The sequence below is a fragment of the Aulostomus chinensis genome, chromosome 17, assembly GCF_037954235.1.
Source record: "Aulostomus chinensis isolate RoL2024-O1b breed Wild chromosome 17, RoL_Achi_v1.0, whole genome shotgun sequence".
NCBI classification, from domain to species: domain Eukaryota; kingdom Metazoa; phylum Chordata; class Actinopteri; order Syngnathiformes; family Aulostomidae; genus Aulostomus; species Aulostomus chinensis.
Genome location: NC_141336.1, coordinates 21,936,865 through 21,959,224, shown reverse-complemented (window position 1 = coordinate 21,959,224; position 22,360 = coordinate 21,936,865). Strand labels below are relative to the sequence as shown.

At 43.8% G+C, this 22,360-nt stretch overlaps 2 protein-coding genes across 5 annotated transcripts in view; both read right to left on the bottom strand.

The window, feature by feature from the left end:
* The window catches only part of col12a1a (collagen, type XII, alpha 1a), a 52,573-nt gene extending 40,369 nt beyond the window's left edge, over positions 1-12,204 (bottom strand). For 3 of the 4 annotated variants that reach the window (XM_086183709.1, XM_086183712.1, XM_086183713.1), the window contains exons 1-13: positions 12,038-12,204; positions 10,848-10,925; positions 7,397-7,513; positions 7,134-7,277; positions 6,389-6,442; positions 5,038-5,301; positions 4,663-4,827; positions 4,277-4,450; positions 3,883-4,173; positions 3,172-3,774; positions 2,398-2,676; positions 1,676-1,951; positions 1,316-1,588 (exon numbers count right to left, since the gene is read on the bottom strand). In XM_086183709.1, the coding sequence (XP_086039835.1) occupies positions 1,316-1,588; positions 1,676-1,951; positions 2,398-2,676; positions 3,172-3,774; positions 3,883-4,173; positions 4,277-4,450; positions 4,663-4,827; positions 5,038-5,301; positions 6,389-6,442; positions 7,134-7,277; positions 7,397-7,513; positions 10,848-10,917 (2,710 nt within the window). In that variant the 5' untranslated portion in view covers positions 10,918-10,925; positions 12,038-12,204. Of the gene's footprint in view, positions 1-1,315; positions 1,589-1,675; positions 1,952-2,397; positions 2,677-3,171; positions 3,775-3,882; positions 4,174-4,276; positions 4,451-4,662; positions 4,828-5,037; positions 5,302-6,388; positions 6,443-7,133; positions 7,278-7,396; positions 7,514-10,847; positions 10,954-12,037 lie in introns of all 4 variants that reach the window. The other variant, XM_086183711.1, reaches the window with a different exon arrangement.
* Positions 12,205-16,014: 3,810 nt separating this feature from the next.
* On the bottom strand, positions 16,015-22,016 carry LOC147246799 (cell cycle control protein 50A-like). Its single transcript, XM_086183103.1, has 7 exons — positions 21,541-22,016; positions 20,452-20,571; positions 19,762-19,869; positions 19,603-19,690; positions 18,197-18,343; positions 17,904-18,113; positions 16,015-17,725 (listed from the first exon to the last, which is right to left on the bottom strand). Exons 1-7 carry the CDS (start codon positions 21,787-21,789, stop codon positions 17,532-17,534), a joined length of 1,116 nt encoding a protein of 371 aa, XP_086039229.1. The 5' UTR covers positions 21,790-22,016; the 3' UTR covers positions 16,015-17,531.
* Positions 22,017-22,360: the final 344 nt, after the last annotated feature.

The following is a 22,360-nucleotide window of genomic DNA, read 5'->3' as shown; positions in this document are numbered from 1 at the left end:
CATCAAAAAGCCTCCACTCCTGATGATGAATTTAACATCTTTAATGCATTCATGAGCTCCAAAAACTTTAATCCGTTCACGATCTCAAAGTGCTTCCCTGAAAAAGATCCAACTCAGGATGGACTAAACTTAAACACTTCAAAACTGCCTCTCCACTGTGCAACAGTTTTGTTTTTTTTAGTATTTCTTCAGCAGTAACCCTCTGATCTTCAAGCGCTCAGAAAAAATACAACTGAACCAAGCCAACTGCCCCTGTCATTTTCCGGTTAGCAACAATGCATCCTATGTAGCGTTTATCTACAAACCAATCACATAATGGACGGCCCAGAGAGAGAACTACAGACCGTTCTCTTCAGCCTGGCTTCATTCTCCACAATAAATTAATTCCCATTTTCCCCGGGCAGTTAAAGTCCTATGATTGCATACATAGTTTTATTGGTTGGCAGCTTCAAATGGAACTGACTAAAGTACAGACACATTGTTCTCTCTGGGACATAATACCTTGCTTGTTGATTTTCTGCACCCCCAGTTCCAACACCTCCCCCATTCCTTCCCCATTCATCGAAACAGATCCTTTTGATTTGTGTCCTGTGGTGTGATGCTCCAACGATCCCAGCTTGATACCAGTCAAAACAAGAACAGCCCCCGCTGCATCTCAGGGCGTAAAAGATGCTCACACAAATTTGCAACGGAGCACAACCAAGAAATATGTGGTAATTGTTTAAATTCGAATAATATCATATGGGTTTCATTATAAAATACTTTGCATTTATCTTACTCAACCTCTGTGAAACAATAAATCACATACGCAAGACAGACCGAGATGTACCAGTGTTACCACACAGGCATATGGCTCACAAAGTCTGTTCCAAACCATTCCATAAGTTTTCTAGGTTTACAAGCCTCCCCCACCCATTTCCACCTCACTTCATGGGCGGCACAGTCCCTCAGACCTACTCAGTCTGTGCCAAAATCATTGCATCAAGTGCCACGTTCCTGTCTTTTCCTCTCCAACCACAGCTCATATACTCAACCAAGCTTGCAAAGTAAAAACTCAACTTCCTTCAATCTGGTGTCCTGCAAAATTCCCTGTGCAGAATTCTTGGAGGCACTTGAAGGGAGACAACTGACCTAAATTCAGCAACTATGCAATTTAATTTCTTGCCTCATGAGAAGGAGCTGAACACAATAATACATCTTTCTCATCAGCAGAATCCATTTCCTGAGCCGACAGCCACAAGATATGCTTCACATTTCTCTCTTAAACCATGACCATGCATCAAAATCTTAAAGGCATTAGGAATGTTCGTCTTACCTTCTAAGGTGGTTCCTGTGCCCAGAAGAGGTTCGCCCACGCCAGAAGTGTAGCGAGCACTAACAAACAGCTCATATTCAGTTGCTGGTTGGAGGCCCTTCAGCACAGCCTGGGTTGTGTCTCCCTTGACAGATATCTCCTTCCTTTCACCTCCCTCGGAAGGCTTATAAGCAATGCGGTACTGGAGGACATTTCCAGGAGCAGCCTCCCAAGCCAGTTTCATCGTGGATATGGTTTCATCAAAAACGCGAAGGTCACGAGGAGAGCCAAGGGCTGAGGGAAAACAAAAAGGGATCAGTTGTTATTCATTGCAAAGTTGGACTCTTGCAGTTTGACAAAACCGCAGTTTTCCTGACTCACCTTCCTTGGTGGTGCCGTCCACTTCCATCCCGTCCCCTAAGCCTGTGACATACTCAGCAGACACAGACACACGGTAGGTTGTGATGGGGAAAAGCTCCTGGAGGACAATGGTAGTCTCAGGTCCGATAGTTTCTGCCACCAGTGTTTCTCCAGCACCACTGAGTGGGACGTAGGTCAGGCGATATCTGATGACCGCACCTGGAGCAGCTTGCCAAGATACCCTGAAACTATTTATGGTCTCTTCGGTGACTCGTAGATTTCGCACCGGCCCTTTCTCTGAAAAAGGAATGACATTATGAATGCGACATATTTAAATATCAATGCTTGCTACAGACTGAGTTAAAGAAGAGGACGTAGCCAATGAGAAGCCACCCAGAGCTTTGAAGCCTTGGGTTTGTCATTTTGACCATCACAATCTTGGTTGTGGAAACTGGGATGCAGTAGTAGCAATGCGTCAGTCACAGGTTAGCCACTCCCTAAAGCTTACTATCGTTTTAAAATCTTTAAACAGACAATTGAGAAAATTAAGGCAGAATAAATTAAGTGAAAAGGGGTTGTTTACTTGTAAATGTCTATACAATTGTGACGAGACCCAAGCAGCCCCCTACTGGCCATTAGAAAGCATGAAAGTTATACCTCTGCATTGACTTTTTCAAGAATTTAATGCCCCACCCACTTCTTTTATACAGTCCGTCTATCAGATAGAAATAAACCATTCTCACCTTCAAGAGTGGTTTCTTCTCCAGTCAGAGGGAAACTGTCTCCTTTATCATACTGAGCAAAGACGTTGACCTCATAAGCAGTGAGGGGAGTGAGGAAGGGGAGAACAGCTGTGGTGGTATCAGCGGGCACCGCCAGGGTAATGTAGTCTCCAGTGACATCTTCAGCTTTGCGGAAACGCACCAGGTAAGACAGAACACTGACTGTAGGGGCTGTCCAGGTGGTGCGAAAGCTTCGGGAGGTAATTTCGGAGAACGCCAAGTTTGTGGGTGGAAGCAGACCTGAAGGTAAAATATTTACTTGTTAACAATATTTTTATCACCGAAACTCCAGTGCAAAGGTCTAATCATGTTAAAGTCAAATTAGTAGCAGGTTTATGGGGTTTTCACTCCCATTTCCTTTGGCTTTGGCTTCAATTAATTTGTTCCACATAAAAGGTCAAAAGAATTGAAGTGGCCAGGCATGGCTGCATGCTCGAACTGCTGTGTGTTTTGGGACGACAGGCTTCAGTATCGGGAGGCATAGTGTGTGTCGTGTGCTGTCATTCTGTAACAGTGTGTCACGTCTCTACTCAGCTGAGGTGGACGAGATTACAAACAGCTCAATAAGAGTTATTCAAGACATGCGGCCTTTTGTGTGTGTTTATTGCTCCTTGCCCTAACACTCATTCCCAATGACCTTGCAAATGGATAATCTAATGGCTGTGTCTCAAACAGAACAGACTCGACCACCATGAAGCTATTTATCATCCAAAACAAGTCATGGCTCATACTTACTCCTCTTTTTGATGTTGAGCAGCTCCTGTTCAATCCTCAGACAGATGGACTGAGTCAGCTCTTTGGAGATTCTCTGGAAGGCATCAAAGTCCTCCACCTCATAGACGTGAGTGTCTGATGGTTCATTAGCAATGGCTTCCAACTCTGACCTCACTGCATCCTTCACGCCAACAGCGAAGATCTCCACATCGATATTCCTCAAGTTGGTTGCCGCGTCCTTAAAAGAGTCTGATGACTTTCCATCTGTGATCAGTACCATGACACGGGGGACATTTGTTCTTGCACCACGGCCGGCGACAAAGACCTTCTCCCTAACATAGCGCATGGCTTTGCCAGTGTTGGTGGAGCCTCCGCGGTAGGGGAAGGTGCGTACCGCTTTGACGACAGCGTTAATGTCATGGTGGGTATCAAGGGCAAATTCAGTGTGTGGATCTCGACTGTACTGGACCAAGCTAATCTGTACCTTGCTGGGTCCGATGTCAAAGGAAGTGACCAATACCTCCAAGAAGGCACGGACTTTGGCAAAGTTTTGTAATCCAATGCTGTATGAGCCGTCAACCAAGAGGACCACATCGGCCTGCACATCCACTCCAAGAGAACATTCTTGAAAAAGACAGCAAATTACAGGTTACTTAAATACCCTGTGGAGCAACATGAATGAGGGGAATTCTAACTTAGAGGTGGCAGGCAATGCACAACAAATCACCTCACCTGTTGACACCTTGACAGGCTGAGTCTTCTCCATAGCCATGATGGGTTCACTGGGAGTAAGACCTTTCAGGGCATACAGGGAGATCTCATACTCAGTCTCTGGAGAGAGGTCACGGACATTGATGGACGTCTGGACGGCTCCCATGTACAACTCTTGGCGTTTCATTCCTGCTAGCATGGGAACCAGGACAAGCTTGTAGCCAGAGACATCACCAGGGGAGGGATCCCATGTTACCCTCATTGACTTTGATGCAATTTCTGTGACCTGCAAGTTAGAGGCTGGCTCCACCACTGTGGAAAGATGGAAGGGGAAAAGATGTGGCGATTTAAAACCGGACACATTTTAAAGATTGGTGCAGTATAGAATATTTGCTATGCTATTTGGGGCACTCACGTTCTTCTCCACTGACAAGAGAGACAAGCTGCTCGTCAACTCCAGAGCACACCTCCTGGATGATCTTTTTCTGTACCTCTTGGATCAAGTCAAAGTTGGGTACATTGTACACGTGTTTGCCGTAAGGTGTGGAGGCCATTTCTTTGAGCTCATCCTCATCTGCTCCTTTGATACCTGAGTGGGAAAAAATGAGGTACAACTGTGTTTTTTTTGTTTTTGTTTTTTTTTAGTCAGTGGCTGCATCACAGATGTGGTGGACTGATTTAAGAGTATTGCTGATGAAAGAAAACAACTCGACTTTTACTGAGTCAAATAAGGATCTTACAATGAACAATCAAATGGAAAAATAAAATGGTTTCCAAGAACACAGAATAAAAAAAGCATACCTAGGACAAATATTTCCACTCCCATGTTCCTAAGTCTTCTAGCATGCTCTTCCACTGGGTCCTGGGATTTTCCATCAGTAATGATCATAGCTATCTTTGGAAAAGTTTTCCTGGATCCAGCTGCCTCGGTGAAGATGTTTCTCAGCAGGTAATCTATGGCATCACCTTGAGACAGAAAAGTGCACACGTGAAAGTTTGACCTGTTTTGAATTATTGCAAGCACAGCAACTTCTCTCACATCACGATCCAAATTGATATTCGGGGATGATTGACAAATATACAAAAACAGCTGTTAATCCTGCGTTCAACTGAAACAGATTTAGAGAAATAAATGTGCGTTTCCACCTTCGAGCCTCTTTCTGGGGACCTCCTTACCTGTCATGGTGTTTCCACCCTTGTAAGGCAGTGAGTTGATGGCTTGGAGCAGGTCTCCCCTTCTGGTGTAACGATTGAGGTCAAACTCTGTGCGGGTGTCTGTGCTGTACTGCACCACGGCCACGCGAGTCTTGTCCTTGCCAATGTCAAAAGCCCCAGCCATGGCACCAATAAAACTACGGATGTGCTTGAAGTTCTCTCTGCCCACGCTCCACGAGCCATCCACCAGAAACACCAAATCTGCTATTGCACTGACGGAGCACTCTGGAGGGAGGCGGTGGAAGAAAAGGAGAGGTCAGTCAGGAGTAAAAAGTTTAGAAACATCATTAATTGAGTTGGATGAGTGACAGAGTCGAGTCAAGTATGGGAGCAACAGCTTGGGCTTGTAACTGTATTTCAAATTGGCCATTCTGTCTGTCAAATAAAATCTAAATGAACTCCGAGCGTTGGATTGCTCACAGATTTGCATTCTGACATCAAAGGAAATATCCTCCTGTGCCAAAGTGGGTTGGTATAGCGCACCAAAAATGGCTTTATAGACTAAACATTAAGCAGGTGTTCCACCAGCGGTGTTTAACAGGGCTTGAAATCAAAGATGGAATTCTCTGGAACATTTACGATGGCTCTATTGAAATAATTGGCAGGGTTTACGGAGATGGGCTTTAATCCTCATTCCTCTACGTCTCATTCACTCGAATTTCTGTTCCGCACATTTCGTAATCCACCCCTCTTTTAAAAATACATCTTTTTAATTTAACCCCGTCTGACTCGTGATGAAAATGATGGTATTGGTGATCGCTCTGTGTGTGTGTGTGTGTGTGTGTGTGTGTGTGTGTGTGTGTGTGTGTGTGTGTGTGTTAATAATTTGGGTGGCTGTGAATCTTGAGGGCTTAGCCGTGAATCTGGAAGTAGTTTCCAGGAGAATCAACAGGTGGAGAAGGAATCCTTGCCACTTTATTTTAAAAGGCAGAACTTGCTCCTATGTGGCACGATGAATACGTCACCGCCCACCAGCCCCTTCCTGCTCTCCTCCAATCCATGACGCATAACAGAAACCTTGTATCCTAGCTTCAAGCCTTCCTTTCCTTTTTTGTAGATGTTCAGACTGTTTTCAATTAAATAAATCAATGTCTGCCTTCCTAGTCACTGCTGGATCCCTGTCTGCTTACCCGGCGACAACCCTACAGAGGGTAAAATGTCCGCCTGACCAAATTATTCCACGGGAAAAGAGAATTATAATGTCTGTCATAGAGGGGGGGAAAAAAAACTCTATTTGAAAAACAAATTGGAGAGCCATGGGGAGGACAAGCCCTGCACAGATTTTGGTTGACAGTCTGGTAAACACACTCACTGATTGCCTCTGACTGTGGCCTCCTGACTCGTCCGGTGTCGTTACTGGATTGGACTGAAACACAAGAAACACTTGGAGAGTTAGCGCTGCACATTGTCGCCCCTGTTTCACCCGCGTGGGTTCTTTTTTTTTTTTTTTTTTTTCACAGTGGGGAAGGGCAAGAAAATCAACACGTCATAAAAGCTGGTCAACAGAATGAAAACCACATGCACACAAACACATGTCTTTATGCTGCACTGGTTCGAAACAGTGAGCGATTCAAACACCAGTAAACAGATGTGATTTCTGCTGACTCCTCTAAATCTCGTGCGGTGACATGAAAATGCAGCCTAGAATGAGTTATTCTTGTTGAAGGAAAATAACTTCATTAAAATGACAATTATAACGACATAAAATGTTATTCTGTTGTCGTAGGAGGAGATGGAATGATGGTCTCAGCCAGGAAGGTCGTGTTTTCAGTGGCATTTGTTTGACTGTTAGTGGTATTACTCAAAAAAATACTCCAAAGTCCAAACTTGGTGGACGGGTGTACAATGGGCCAAGGAGGATTCCATGACATTTTGGATCTGATTAGTCATAGCACCACCTGGTGGCCACAGGAAATTACATATACTTTGACACTGAAATTCTGCCTTTACGCACTCGCATGACTATCATCACATTTATAGAGGGTGCAGAAATTAAATAAATCTGACTGCCAGAAGAAACACTGCACACCCATTTTCCCAAAACAAAATTAACTTACTGGTCAGTTGTCCAAAGATGGGAATACTCTCCTCTGATCCATAATAGGAGCTTATGGACACGGAGTAATCCAGGTCAGGGGTCAGGTTAGAGATCGAAGTCATGGTAGAATAAGGATCGAGGGTAAAGTCTCTAGATGGTTCATCTGGGATAATAAATGAAATGATAAATAAGGTGCTGTGTGTGTGTGTGTGTGTGTGTGTGTGTGTGTGTGTGTGTGTGTGTGTGTGTGTGTGTGTGTGCATACACTGAGTCCTTACTGACCTGCATCGGACACAACTTGTATTCTGAAGCCCTCTATGGTTGATGAGGGTCTCACCCACGTCATTTCCACCGTGTTTTCATTTAGAATTTTAAATTTCAAGTTTGAGGGAGGTTCCACTGCAAATTAAAAAAAATTAAAATGTGTTAAATCACAAATTCAAATACACAAAAGGTATGTATGATTGTGTTTATTTTTGATCCAATAAAAAAAAAGAGCTCTTTTTTTTTTTTGTCTAAATCAAGCATCCACATTGATCCCAACGACAAACACTTCATGACTGAAGTGGACTTGTTTCGTTGTTGGGTGACAGACACATAGCACTGACGTCCGTTTGTGAAGATGATGAGTAAAAGAACATGTGACAACACTGAGAAGCCATTTTGGAGTAAAATGGCATTTGTTTGAGTTGCCCAGCCGAGGTGGCCAGCAACTCAAGCACCGGCGTACATAACATGTGCACGACTCCACGCAAACTTTACTGGAAGTGCAAACAATGGGTGAACCATCCAACACATGCTGAGTGCAATCATTACAACGCATGCCCCGACCTCAAACCGGCCTCCTGATGGAGTTGATCTCAGCATACAAACACAACAGTAAACTGATTATACAATGGAGTCAAAGTTGCCATGTTGAAGAGAACACAATTGAACACCATATGTTATATATACATGGTATATAAACATATTTCATATTGTTTATTTGGTTAAAGAGGCTTTACACAAGTGAGTGGCACACATCCATTGCAAACCTTTAAAAAAGAATACACAATTTGTCACTGCAGACTCTTGTGTACTTTTTCTCGGACAGCATAATGCGTAAAACAAGACTTATTCACACGGAGTATTTTCAGATGAACTACAACGGAGCAGGTGTGTATTTGAAAAAATAACTTAAACAAAAAATATTCAGGAAAACATAACCTTCGCAAGGAGCCAACTGGATCACAGCGTCATGCATCGTGTACATGAGAAAGTTGTTTGATTCAACAACTTTGATTGACTGGAGTTTCCATGTACAGTCGGGACCACACAGACAGATGACAAACATATTTTAAAATGATATTCCTTCTTATAGCTCAGAGGCTATCCGACCAGGAAACGGGCCGTTGTTAGGAAGAGGAAATGTGTTACTGTGGTGTGGTTGACATGCATCAGAGTATTCAAAGAGTTGTGACGATTGTATATTTCTTTGCTGTTGTTGTCGCTGTTGCTCATGGAGCTAAGTGTCATGCTGTTAGTGCTGAATGTGTCCTACTTCATTCATTCTTGTATCATTCGAGCAAATTACTGACGTATTGCATTCCACTCCAAGTGATTAATGATCAAAAAAAAAACAAAACCTATTCAGACAGTCGGATTTGAGAGTTTTGTGAGCGGAAGAAAAGAGGTTAATGAGGTTAGCGCTTTGATTTAGCGCTGAGCTAATTCATCAGCTGTGGTGGCTGTGACCACGATGGGGTTGATGTGAACATGCACCAGGCCTTCATGGTTAATCAGAGTTCCACGGGAGGCAAGAATATCATTCTAAAATACACTTCGTAGAAGGAAGCTTGGGACAAACTGAATGCACAGGCAGATGACAAACAGGAGCCCACCAAACAGTTAAAAACTGGGATGGGAGGATCACCAACCTGGCGTATCAACTCAAGGAGTCCCGATGGACCGTGTTTCCCTTCATTTCTCCACGAGAACTCAGCTCCAACAACGGTTAAGGGCATGGAAGTGTGGGTGGGTGGTGGTTTCGGGCGGGGGGGGGGGGGGGGGGGGATGGTGTAGCAAGCAGCGGAAAAAAATCGTGAAAATGTCTTTGGCAGGTCTTCACTTGCAACTCACCGCCCAGGGATGTTGAAGGCAAGATGGGATTCTAATAGGAGCATCTGGACTGTCCTTGAAGGTGGTTTGTCAAAGTGACAGCCTCTCTAAGAGGGCCGTGTGGTTGCTATTGTTCTCAGGACGTGTGTCCCAGCAGTTCCTAATAAAGGACACTTCTGGCTCCCGAGGGCCAGGAGAGTCTGGCTACTGTTCTGTCAGTAACCTCAGCCTCCAGCCAGCCAGCTACCCTGGCTTGTGCCGCTGCCAGAGGGAGAGACCAAGAAGAGGAGGAAAGAACGCCGACCCTCCCGAAGAGGCAGGACAAATGCCAAAGTAATTCCACAACATGTGCTGACATTAAACATTACTGCATATTAACTTTCCATATGTACTGCAACTCAGCGTTTTTGCGAATGCCCGCAAAGGAGCCCGAGAAAGGCTCTTTGTCTTTGTGCTGTCTGAGGATTCATTTGCTATTCTCGTATTTCATCTTTCCATTCCCTTAGTGGAGATATGCGAGCGGAGGCTCCTCTCGCCGCCCCGCCGGAGCGAGAGGGAAGAAAGTCAGAAGCTTTCCATACCATATTTCCATATTTTCCATTTGTTTTCAGATAAAAGTTTGAATGTGAAATTACTTTGAGCCTCACCCAGCGTCAAATTCTGACAGTCAATAACAAATTAGCTCCTGTGGCATGAAGAAGAAAACACATTGAATTGCTAAGTGAGCACGCACGGTCAAACGCATCTAAATACACATCGTCAGACGCTTGGAGTAAAAAGAAGCGGCTGAGGATGAATTCATCAATCCCCATGTCTCCTTTTGATATTGCAGTTTAACTTGTCTTTAATGATGATGAATGTCATTTCAGCTTTATCCCCCCCCCCCTCCCCTCCCCTCCAAATGATGGTACTTCACCATTGCTCTAAGTAATGTAATGACTTCAAACGCTGCAATTACTCACTGCTGCAACCGTTAAAACCACTGTAAAGATTTACAACATCCTCATTTAGCTTCAGCATAATTATAACAACCTAGAAATATGAGACGTAGCATCTCCCCGCCTAATTATCAAGGATTTGGAAAACTTCCAGATGGAAAAATTGCAGACTTGCTGTCATAAAACTCAAACAGCATTTATGGGGAAACATGAAATTACTCTTGTCTTAGTATGTGTCCCGCTGTTTAAAGATGTCTAATTAGAAATTGGAAATAAAATAAAGTTGAATTTTTTTGGTTTCCTACATTTGCCAAATCGGAAAAAAAAAAACGACCCCTGACGTGTTGGTTTCAAACCCTCAGCATCGTTACTCCCTTCACGGCAGTAAACATGCGAGAGTCTGGAATGAGCTCTGACGGATGAATCTGACCCCGGACGCAACAAAGGAGGGATTAAAAACACCACACTCGTGAAGGAATCAGTCAGAATTCCACATAGTCAAATGGCAAACAAATAAAATAAGAACAACTTTATTGACTTTAACAGTACAAAGTCTTTCCAGGTGACGAGCGACAATAAAAAATAAAGTTTCAAAACAGAGATGATGATGATGATGATGAGAAGAAGAGGGGGAGGAGACAGAGAGACAGAAGGGGAGAGTGTATGTAGGTGGACTGATTCGAGGCGGCGTGGTTTACCTTGAGCATCGATGGAGGATATCAGAGCTGCGAGGAAGGCCGCCGCGGCCAGGCACAGCCCCGTCTTCATGTTCGGCCCTGAAGGGTCAGCAGAGCATCAATCAGTCTGAGCGTGAGAGGAAAACGGTGTCAGCAGCACGTCACGGTTACGCACTGTAACTCCTGCTCTGTCACACCACAGGTGCGTTTGTTATATATATAAAAAAAAGAGACAAAAAGCGGATTTCCCTTCAAAATAAAAGCAAATATGTAGCAGCGACTCTTTCTCAACGCTGACCATATTTGGTAATGACATTCAAAACATTCTTCATAAAGTTGGATGCGTTTCTCTCTGACTGTCTTCATGAGGCTGATGATGAAGTTCACCACTTCCTAATATCTCCAAAAGTCCCTTCAGCACGAGTGACCTAATGCTGCTTCGCGCCAGCGGAATCACTTGTAAAATAAACCACCTCACGACAGCCAAGGACTACAAACCTCCTAAACTTATGATCTCCTCCTCTGAATCTATACTGCTTCATTTTCTTTTCTTTAGTGGCTGGTTTAGGATCAATAAATCAACGAGGATCGTCTTTACTTTGCTTGGACTGGAGAAATGAACCTTAAAAAAAAAAGAAAAAAGACAGAGGTTCTCGGGATTTATGAGCTCATCTGAAACAGAATATTCGATGGTGTTATTTGCTCTACTTTCGGTGGTGAGCTCTTCTCTACCGCAGCTTGAGCACCCCGCCTGCTGCACAGGCAGGAAAACTACACTCGGAGGTTGGCGTGAGTCTCATGCCCCTTTAATTCCAACATTATCGGCTCCATCTCATCAAAATTAAAATGAGATATAATCCACATCGTCTCCGCTTTGTCCTGCAGCTTGAAAGGCCAGAATTTAAAATACAGGCAAGGTTTTTTGTTTAAAAAAAAAACAAAACCCAAAACAAAACCAATAATGGTTTGCTGTTGCTGTTCATTTACTTCCATAAACACCATTAAATTAAGTTTTATAGAAATCACAGATTATTAAAATTATCTTACAACGAAAACGGTTTTTTTTTTAAACTTTTGACATAAAAAAACATGTCCCGCACAACAGAGAAATATAATAACACAAAAAAATCTGCTCTCAGTAAGTTGGATAATATGATACATATTTATATCCAAACGATTCATTTACAATGCAGTGAAGACAGCTTACTCACCTACAACTCAACTCCCCAAAATGATGAAGCGAGCGGTGTGAGCGCAGCAGCCCGACTATAAGCCTCCTCCTCTGCAAAGTCACAGAGAAGTGCACCCTCTCTCCTCTCTGGCTACTGGAGGCTCCGCCAGCAGACGTCCAAGGAGGAAAAGCCTCTTTCCAAGTGGGAAGATTCTTTCCAACACCGGCTACTTAACAGGGGGGGGCAGTTCCCAACTCTCAATTTACCATCATTTGCGCTTCTTACGAAACCCCAGCCTGTCAGTTGATGTATGTCCCCCGCTAAGACCTTTCCAATGTTTGGAAATTACATTTTTCCCTGCATTCCTCTGGTCTGGCGATTTAATGAGTTTTTCAGTGCCAATGTGACTTAACAGCAGGGTCACAGTTGACCAGACAACTCTCCCGGGGGGGGGGGGGGGGGGGGGAGTTTATCGGCGCTGCAGGCGACCCTACGATTTATCTGTGGTGGTGTCAGGGCGAATAATGGTTCAAATGTTTGTTTTAAAAAAGCAAAAAAACAACCAACAGAAAGACAGAAAGCTTCTGGCCCCAGCTGTCATGACATGTTTTTGTTTCATTTTAATGAGTTCGAAATGCTTCAAGAAACTCAATCATAAAGTTCACCATGTTTATATGAAATTTGGACTATCAGCAGGGATCTGTGCGGGAATCATCCCCCCAGACACCGAGCGATCGGCGGAGCGGCGGTTTTCTAGTGCCCTCTAGTGGTCAAAATGATAACCTACACGTGAATAAAAGCTAGAGGCGGTGAAGTCGACGGAATAAAATGCACTATGTCATCTACAGTCGTTTTCATCCCCCAAATATGGTCAGAATATGACATTTTATCAAATATATACAGAGGAAGTCACGTGTTTAAAAGTGGTGGTTGTTTTTTTCTGGTGCGTACGTCATTGATCTGATATGAGACCAATTTTATGAACGCTGCATGTGCGTGAGAGATGCTTTGTTCAATACTGATTGTAATTAAACTTGAAGAAAATTAAAATCACCTTGCAAATCTTTGGTTTTAGATTTCAACTACTTGGCATTTTCAGAATATTTCATTCATTTAAAAAAAAAAATTTTTTAAATGTAGTGTAATTAAGAGATGCACCGATGCACGGTTCTTCAGGTCTGGTTCCAGTACTGTCGGTAGTAGGGATTCCAATATCAGAGCTGATTTTGGAATATTCTGGTTGTTGTTGGTGGTGGGATTACGTTTATGCTGACATCATCTGACTGCTTTAAACCACTCAGAACTTCCCAAAAGTGAAAAATCCTCCACAAATACACTAAATTCAAATCCATTGATTTGAAGTGTGAACGGACCGCTGATGTTTTCCATGGAGCACAAGCTAATGAAGTAGAATCTGGATCAACAAATTGTCTTTGGCAACTCCAGTCGTACGTTCCAGCACTGGCAGAGCGGCTCAAAATCACTCCTCCCGTGTTTAAATTTGGTCTCACGACGAGGCATCCTTCGATACCCGACAGTACTGAAGTTACTCAGTCGGCTCCATGTAGGCAAACGTCAGTACTCAGCCCTGGTGTGTATTATTACTTCATCCGGGGGAAATGTGCCAAACCAGAACCAGAGACGACAGAAATAACGATAAACCAAACGGATCGTTGGTCTCACTGGGATTTGACACTCGTGTTCAATGCTTTAAACAAAGTCGCAGCCTCGCGTTCCAGCTGAGGCGAAGTAAGTGATTACACAAAGTCCATCTCGGTGACAACATCACTGGCAACAAATGTGTTACATCCGGCTTAAGAACCCAGACTGGTCCATCTGACGTGAGCCTGACTCATCAGATCTCAGACGGATGTTAACATACCAGACGCGGGACAGAGCATCCTTTGACTTGCCCTGCAGATGTTGGATAAACCATCATCCTCCTGTTCAAACAAGTGGTCCGTTAAATAGAACAGGCCTGCCACAACAACGCGTGATGGAACCAACCCTTCAATAACTCCACTATAGGTTTCATCATAACGCCTGGCAAAAGTTTCCTAAACAGAAATTCTGCTGGCAGAGATCTGATCTCTGGTTAACCAGAGGAATTGAGTGATGGCGTCCAGTTCACGATGCAATAAAGCAGAATTTGCTCTGGGATTTAGGAGTGAGGGTTGGCCTTCGTTCAGCTATGGCTACAGTCATTTTAGCACTATGTGAGGATCAGCAAAGCCTGCCGCACTGGAATGCTGATTTTGAAATGGATTTTTAATGAGCAGTTTGCGTGCATAATTAGTAGCTGAAGGTCATTTAAGCATCGTGGCCAGAAAACCCACTGATACACACTCACGCCCTCACGCTACGGAGAAGATGAGGTTAAGAGTCGGCGGATGAAACAGAAACTTCATCATCAGCATCGTCAGTGTAAATACAGAACAGTCTTTGTCTCACTGGAAAAATGAAAATCAAAAATGTGATGCAAAACTGTGCAAACGGAGAAATGCTTCCTCAATTCTGTACTTGGGGATTCAGCAGGTATGTGACGATACACGCATAGCTGGATTTGGTTCAATGTGGAATTTTTATGGTTTGTTTCTGAAGTAAAGGGGCAGGCAAACACACACACGCACACACACACACACACACACACACACACACTCGGTCCAAATGCAATTTCCCTTATCAACAGTGGAAAGATACAGACACTGTAACAGAGGCCACCTCCTAGCGACACCCCTGACTGGGAATCAAGCTGCACCAAATGGGTGAGAAGAACCAGTCAGGAGGCCTGTGACATACTGGAATTGGACTGGATACCCTCTCATTACCAGTATATATTATGAAGGAGGAAATGACAAACACTCAAGGTGATTGTGCCTCTAAGTTCAGCGACACGAGTTTAGGAAAATCAACAGAAGCGACACCAGAATTAAAACAATATAAATGGGTCATGACTGATACAGTAACCATGATAAACTCTGGTCATTTTGTACCATAGAAAAAAACAAAAACCCTCCATTGCCATGTCTGCTCCCGCCGTGCTGCTCCTGAAACCTGCTGCTCCTGTCAGGGACGTGAGGCCTCTGTCACCGGCCGACCTGAGCGTGCGCCACAGACGTGGAGCTGACACGAATGACGTCAAGCAAAGGTTCATTTACAGTTCGGTGAGTGGAGGAAACTACTACTTCCTGTTGGAAGCACGTAACAGTCCGAATGGTGACCTCTGCTGGCCAACACTAGGTACTGCAGTTGTCTGGAGGAACCGAATACTAAACTTCCTAAGGAAGAGTGACAATAAAAATACGCGCTTCAAAATACATCACACAGGATGTCAAATATGAGGACGCGTCCTCACGCACGTCAGGCTGCTGACTCGTGTCCCCACAACACAGGTTGCCCTCTACTGGACAATGAAGGAAACGCATGTGTTCAATTACAGTTGGATTTTTCTCGACTTCTCTAGTTGGATATCAAACGTATTTTTTTTAATAGAGACTTCAGTTTATGTGTGTGGTACTGAAGGTTCTTCCATTCCTTATACATTTGAGTACTTTTGAGTGACTCAATAAAACAGAGACCCAATCTTAAGAAGATAAAGGGGGCCCTGCCGCCCAGAGACGCTGTGGTTGCTTAGATGCTTTTCACAAGCATTCAAATAACAAGAAATCTGATCCTGTATCACTGATTAAACCCATAAAAATGTGCAATGATGCAGAGTGAACGCATGAAGATTCAGCGTGAAAACAAATCACGTCAAACAAACTTACCAAACTCGATCAGCTCTGGTCTCGTCAGAGGCCTCGTTTCCTACCCCGGTCAGGCAAGATGATGTCTCGGCTGCAGGAGCCTGGAGCATCAAGTCAGAAACTGTCAGGAGGTCATGGAGCTGAGGGGGCAGCTTGGAAAGAGCCCCGCGGCCAGGGTGCTATCAGCCCCCTCGAAGGAACAATTACTGGCTCAAGTTGAGAGGTAAATATGAGCGTCTGGGACAAACTTGTTTCTAAAACACATACAGAGATGTTTCCAGTCCATTTTAGTCACAGACACATTTAATTTGTATAAATTAATATCAACTTACTATTTGCAGTTTTCTTGAAAGTTTTAATAATGGTTTCATAATCTCAATTTGTTTAAAAAAGCTTTTGGAGAGTTTAAGTTGTTGACATGAGTGTGGACTGACTGAAATGATCTCAGACCTTCTGTCTCGCTCGTCCTCAGGGCCGCAAATTTCACGCTAAATACTTTTGCTTTCCTGGTAAAAACACGAGAGAACTTGTCTTGGAGTGTCTCAGCAATTAATTGTCAGCCACCTGTTTGGTCGAGGCTAAGTTTGAAGCGTTCGCTGACCAATCAGATAGCACTTCCCTTATGGCTATTAATGAGCTGTCCCTTCCACCAGTCCAATCTAGCACCAAGCAAAGCCTTTGGGTTTCATTCAAAGTAGATTTTAAAGTGGGGAAAACAAACATTCACAAAAGAAGTGTCACAAAGGTGATCTACTGTGAAATAATACCAATAAAATGACAGAGTTCTTAAATTGGCCCCTAAAAACTTTATAAAAAAAAAAAGAAAAAAAACCTTAAAGTTCAAAACAAGTGACATGTTAACGCCTTGGTATGACAGAAGGTGGACTGAAACAAGAGGAGAACAGGTGTGACACTTTTAAAGTGCATATCATTTGGTCGACACTTTTGGTAGAATCCTGACAGAATCTACGAAGGGCAAAACCGTCACTGCGTACTACGATTACCAGTGCACACGCAATGATTCTCCCATCCTCTATTCAAGGTACTCAAAAACCACAGAGGTATATCGATGTAGTATAATAGTACATTCGTCAGCAGGACATATAATAGTACATAGCAGGGATAGGAACTTGAGTAAAATACAAACATCCTTCAATAATTAAGCCAGTCGCAAAGCACTGCTAAAATAATAACAAGATTTTGTGAGTGTAAAGATAAATAGGACATATTCAAAACAGGAAATGACATTCGCGGCAGCCAACTTGAAGCTGTATGCACACAGACGCAGACGCTAGCATCTTTCTTTTTTCCTTCGACACACGATAGGACACTACTGCTGTGACACAAACATACATGAGACATTTACAGAAACCAGTGTATTCATGCTAGGGATGCACGATAGAGTGCGTACGCCGCTGTGAGCTGCAGATACTGGTGTTATTTTTAGTATCATGCTGTCAGCCTGTAGTCGCCATTCATACCGACCCAGTTTTGCTCGAGGAAAAAGCTAGTAAACATGCGATTTATGGGCTTTTTCCAAATATTTTCAAAATACACACTTAGAATTTCAAATGTTTATAAGTGTTTCTTTCTTCTTCCAGGATGTAAAAATCACTGATAATAGCTAATATTGAAAGAATCTGTAAGGATCAGCCAAATCAGTCGTAAACCATCAGCAAAATGTACGATATCGCGCATCCCTAATTCATGCTAATCAACAAGCAGTCCAGAAGTCCAGAAAAAGACCCTGCAGGGTCTGGCAGGGATGGAAGCGCTTCGTGCAATAACTAGTTTGGAATATCTGCACTGTTGTTGCGGGTGTCGTATTTGTGGTGGATGATGAGCAGAATGACACCCAAGAAGAAGCAGATGGAGCCCACGGTGATGTAGGCGATGCCCAGGAACGGGTTCTTCCCCCCCATCCAGGAGATGGTGCTCAGGATCATCCTCTTACGGCCATCAAAACTGAGCACCGGGTAATCTGATTACAAGAGGTTAAGGGAAAAAACAAAAACAAATGGAGCATCTGGAGTAAAGACATATTTTATATACGTAACTGTGTGGCGTCGAACGCTGGCATTGTGAACCTATGGCGGAACAAGTCTGCAAATATAATCGCCCTGCTGGAAATCTGAATCCAGCACTCTTCAAAAGGATACTGTAGGTAATATCCAAGACGTATCGGCCGCTAGGGAGAGTCGGGGTTGTGCTAGACTTCTTCTGGATGATCCGATACAGCTTGCGGAAGGTGGGTAACGCAGCCGTGCGCATCCACACGATGAAGTCCTCATTGATGAAGCCGTTGTTCTCAGGATCAGATGGGTCCAGCTCATTCACTGGCTTTCGCCAGTTCACTGGTTTTTTTGTGCCTGGAAAACAAGAAGTGCAAGAGAAGTTAGACACAACAGCTGGAGGGTTTGGAAATCTAAAGGATTCGGTGCTACAGTGCTACCTTGAAAAGCAGCGGTGAGGTTGTTGTTGTTTCCTCCAGGATTCCTGAACTTCACATGCTTGTCTGTCCACCAAGCGATGCCCTTCTTCACCAGGGGAATTGCACTTCTGTTGCCACTGGGATCAATATGATACAGCTCCAAAGTGTCTGGAACAGAAAAACACAACTTAAAACAACAAAAAAACACATGAAATCTGATCCAAACCACATTCAGAGTGGATTTGAAATCTGATTCAAATCCGATTTCTACAAATGCACGTCAGTCTGGACGTTTAAACAGGATTTCAAAATATCTTTTTGCGTCACTAACAATCTGTTTGTCCACGGTTACTGGCCACCTTGAAGTTTTTATTTCCTGCACACAAAAAGTGTATCTTGCATTTCAAGAACTCAAATAAAATAATCCATCCATCCATTTTCTACTGCTTATCCTGTTAAGGGTCGCGGGGGGGCTGGAGCCTATCCAAGCAGCCTTCAGGCGAGAGGCAGGGTTCACCCTGGACGGGTCACCAGTCCATCACAGGACCAACACATAGAGACAGACAACCATTCACACTCACAGCCACGCCTACGGTCAATTTAGAGTATCAATCAACCTCGTCCCCTCTTGATGTCTTTGGACTGTGGGAGGAAGCTGGAGTACCAGAGAGAACCCACGTAGGAACAGGGAGAACATGGAGACTCCACACAGAAAGATCCAGTGCTCCAGCCGGGGCTCGAACCCTGAACCTTCTTGCTGTGAGGCCACAGTGCTGCACCACCGTGCCACCACATCAAAAAGTGAAATAACAAACAGGTGTCTTGAGCTCACAAAACTGCTGTGTGATTTCCCTCTGACTCCAAAATGCTAGAAGAGCCAGTCATGTCCATTTAGCTGTTGCTAATGGCGCCTTATGGTCACAAACTACAATCACCAGCATGCCTTCGTCCACACGTGTCCAGCCATACGCTCTGTAATCCACAATCATAGACATGAGCCAAAAACAAACACACTATGACTCTCGGTACAGCAGCAAACGAGTGCAAGTGGGTTGGGTTGACTGAATGCGCCAGCTGGTCACTGTGTTGAAGCCCTGGACCGGAGGGGTTATCGTTTGTTTTTAGCTAAAAATGAAAGGAGGAGGAGGAGGAGATGGAGAAGATCTGCATTGTGCTTGAGAGTTAGGAACTAAACTTTTTGGGCAGTTTTACTGTTGTTTGTTTTCAACTGCCATAAGCTTCAAGCTAACCTGGCTTGCTCAGATAGAAGTAATGCAATGGTTAAAATAAACAAAAACAAAACCTCTTTCAGAGCTAATGGCACTTTTTTTGGGGGGGAAGTATCTGAAAGGTAAGTTACAAACTTTGGAAGAGGACTGTTACAACCATCATTAGCCAAGAGGAGGATCATGTGAAGGTTTGCTCACCGTTGAAAAGGCTGTTAGCTATGGCTCCACACGGAGCAATCGGCAGGCCCTCACTCGTGCGGTATGGCTCACATTCCTTGCTGGGGTTCTGCAGACGGCAATAAACGTTAAGCGGACGCATTTGGTGAAATCTGTCCGCGACGTGAAAGTAAATCGTACCGTCAGAGCGGAACGGTCACCGTTCAGTTGGCTGTCGTCTCTGGATTTCACGTAGCGTCTGTGGTTCTGGTAGAAGTTGGATAAGCCGTAGTACATGAAGACGTTGCTCTGCGGGGGAGTAAGAGTGGGTCAAACTTTGATGGCTTCTTCAAATTTCTTGGTTTGTTCAATCAACAGCTCAAAACAGTGAGTTCTTCAACGATAAAAAAACAAAAAACAACAACAACAACCCATCACTCTTCTGCAGCTGGAACCAGTTGGAAAGCAACTCCTCTGATTACTCACTTATCAAGGCAGCTGCTGATTAATAATCTGACGAGCGACTAAAGGATTCTCCGGCTGTTCTTTTAAGCCCTACAGATGAAAACGAACACACATCTGGGCAGCAACTGTGCTCTTATCTGGAACCAGTTGAGATTACAACGTAAGTGGCTGAGGGCTTTTAACAGTAATCAATAAAAGCTCTGTGAAAGCTACCAGACAGCATATTTTAAACTTAGAATAATCAATGGTAAACCTTGAGTGCCCCTCTCGTTACAAAGGAATTAGATCTTAATGGAAATTCAGTGTCTGGAGGTGGTGTTTTTCCTACTTTAATTGCACTTCAAGCAACGCTATCAATTTTGAGCCGTAGGCATTTATTATTTATCCAGTCCGCTCGCTGTTAAGGGCCGCGTGACCTGAACGTACCTCGAAGGGCTGCTCCAATGTGAAGTTCACGGAGCAGAAGCAAGAGGTTGTGCTGTTCCAGCTGAAGTTTGAGGCACAGCTATAACACGGACTGGACGTTTCCACACCGGTGTAGTCGATCTGACAAAAAGAAACTGAGTTATTTAGTAATCAGCTGGACTAAGCAGCCGTTTAGCAAGTGCAACTAGTGAACACAAATGCAGTCAACCTGCAAATCAGCCTGTGGAGCACCATGATGCAGCCTTAGACGTACTTTCACACACACACATAAATATCAGACTCAATATCTGCTTTAATGTTGTTGTCAGTGTACTAAGAGGCGATGATGGAAGAACTATGCAGTCTATTTAAGTAAAAGTAGAAACACACACATAAAATAGTACTTCTCAATTCAAAATCCTACCTAAGAACAAGTACAGAGGTATTTAGTTTACTTAGGGATCAAAGGTAAAAGTACATATCCTTCATGGTGTGTGGATAGTCCAGTGTTCAGGAGCCCCAGGCCCTCTAGTTGTTGAAGTTGAAGTACTTTGTGTGTTCCAGCTTTGCAGTTCTGCTTGGATACTCGTGAATTTCATAGATGCAAATGATATCATCTTAATCAGGTTTTACCACGTTATCTTGGCAAAATATTGCAAATAACTTGTGGCTTTAGATAAATGTAGGGAGTAAAAAAAAAGGGGGGGGGTATTTCCTTTTAAATGCAGTGGAGTAAATGCATCCTAAAATACAGATACTCGACACAGTGAAAATACTCCAACCATCCCTACAAGGAGTACTCAGTGATGGTCTGTTACTTTGCATAACGCAGTACAATTCAACACAATACACATTCATTATAAAAAGAATCATGACAAGAATCGCTGTGCTGCTGCCGTAAAGTGAATTAGTTTGGGATATTTTTGCACTTAATGAACCGGCTACACGATCACGTGACCAACGCCAAGCAGTATTCAGGTTTATGAACCTTTCATCGGTCTACACGGCTGGCTGTCGCCTCTGCAGTAAACGCAGACTGTGGAAACACCGAGACATCCCTGCTGGCGGGGTTGGGGTAGGGGTAGGGTGGGGGGTTCATCATGAACGTACCTCGAACTCTTTGATGTTGTTTGATGTGACGTAGAGGCCGATGCCGATGGGGATGAAGATGAGACCGATAACGAAAAAAGCAGGTAGCACCGTCCCCGCGGTCAGAATGGGCTGCCAGGCGGGTAGCCTCTGCTGTTTGAAAGCCGTATTATCCGGTTTTTTACTCTTAACGACCCCGGCGCCGCCGTGACTCGAAGCACCTGAGTGGTGTCCGTCCTCTTCCTTAGCGTTGTAGCTTGACGCCATCATGGCTGCAATCCGTCTCCTGTCAAATAATCCACTTTAGTTGACGGCCCGCTCTTCCTCGTTCACACACACGACGAACAGGAGACACGACCTAAAGGGGAAAGGGTTAAAAAACTGTCGAGGAGCGTATTTACCAGCCGTCTATTCCGACTAACTACGCATTGTAGCGTTGGTATTATCTGTCTTGTTAATCCCATCCAAGAAGAAGAAGCCGGAAGCTGTTGGGCCAACAGGATGTTGACACGTAGAAGTTACGTCATCGTAGGAAAAAAGGTTGACGCCCCTTTCTCACATCGCATACACAGTAAGTACAGTTGCATTTTTAAAATCGATGACTGTTCAGTCTCTTTACATTTGAGAATAAAGATTTTTTTAAAGAAAATTAAGATTTTTACTTGTAGAATAAACAAGAACGTGTGACTTTTCACGCCTTGAATAATTATATATTTTTCGTGGATTGACTGTTGTTCCACATGACAAATAAAATAATTAAATCCAAAAGAATTTTAACATAAATGCATTCATACAAGAAATGTAATGGAGAATACACAGGAGTCAGAAAATTCCATTCTAT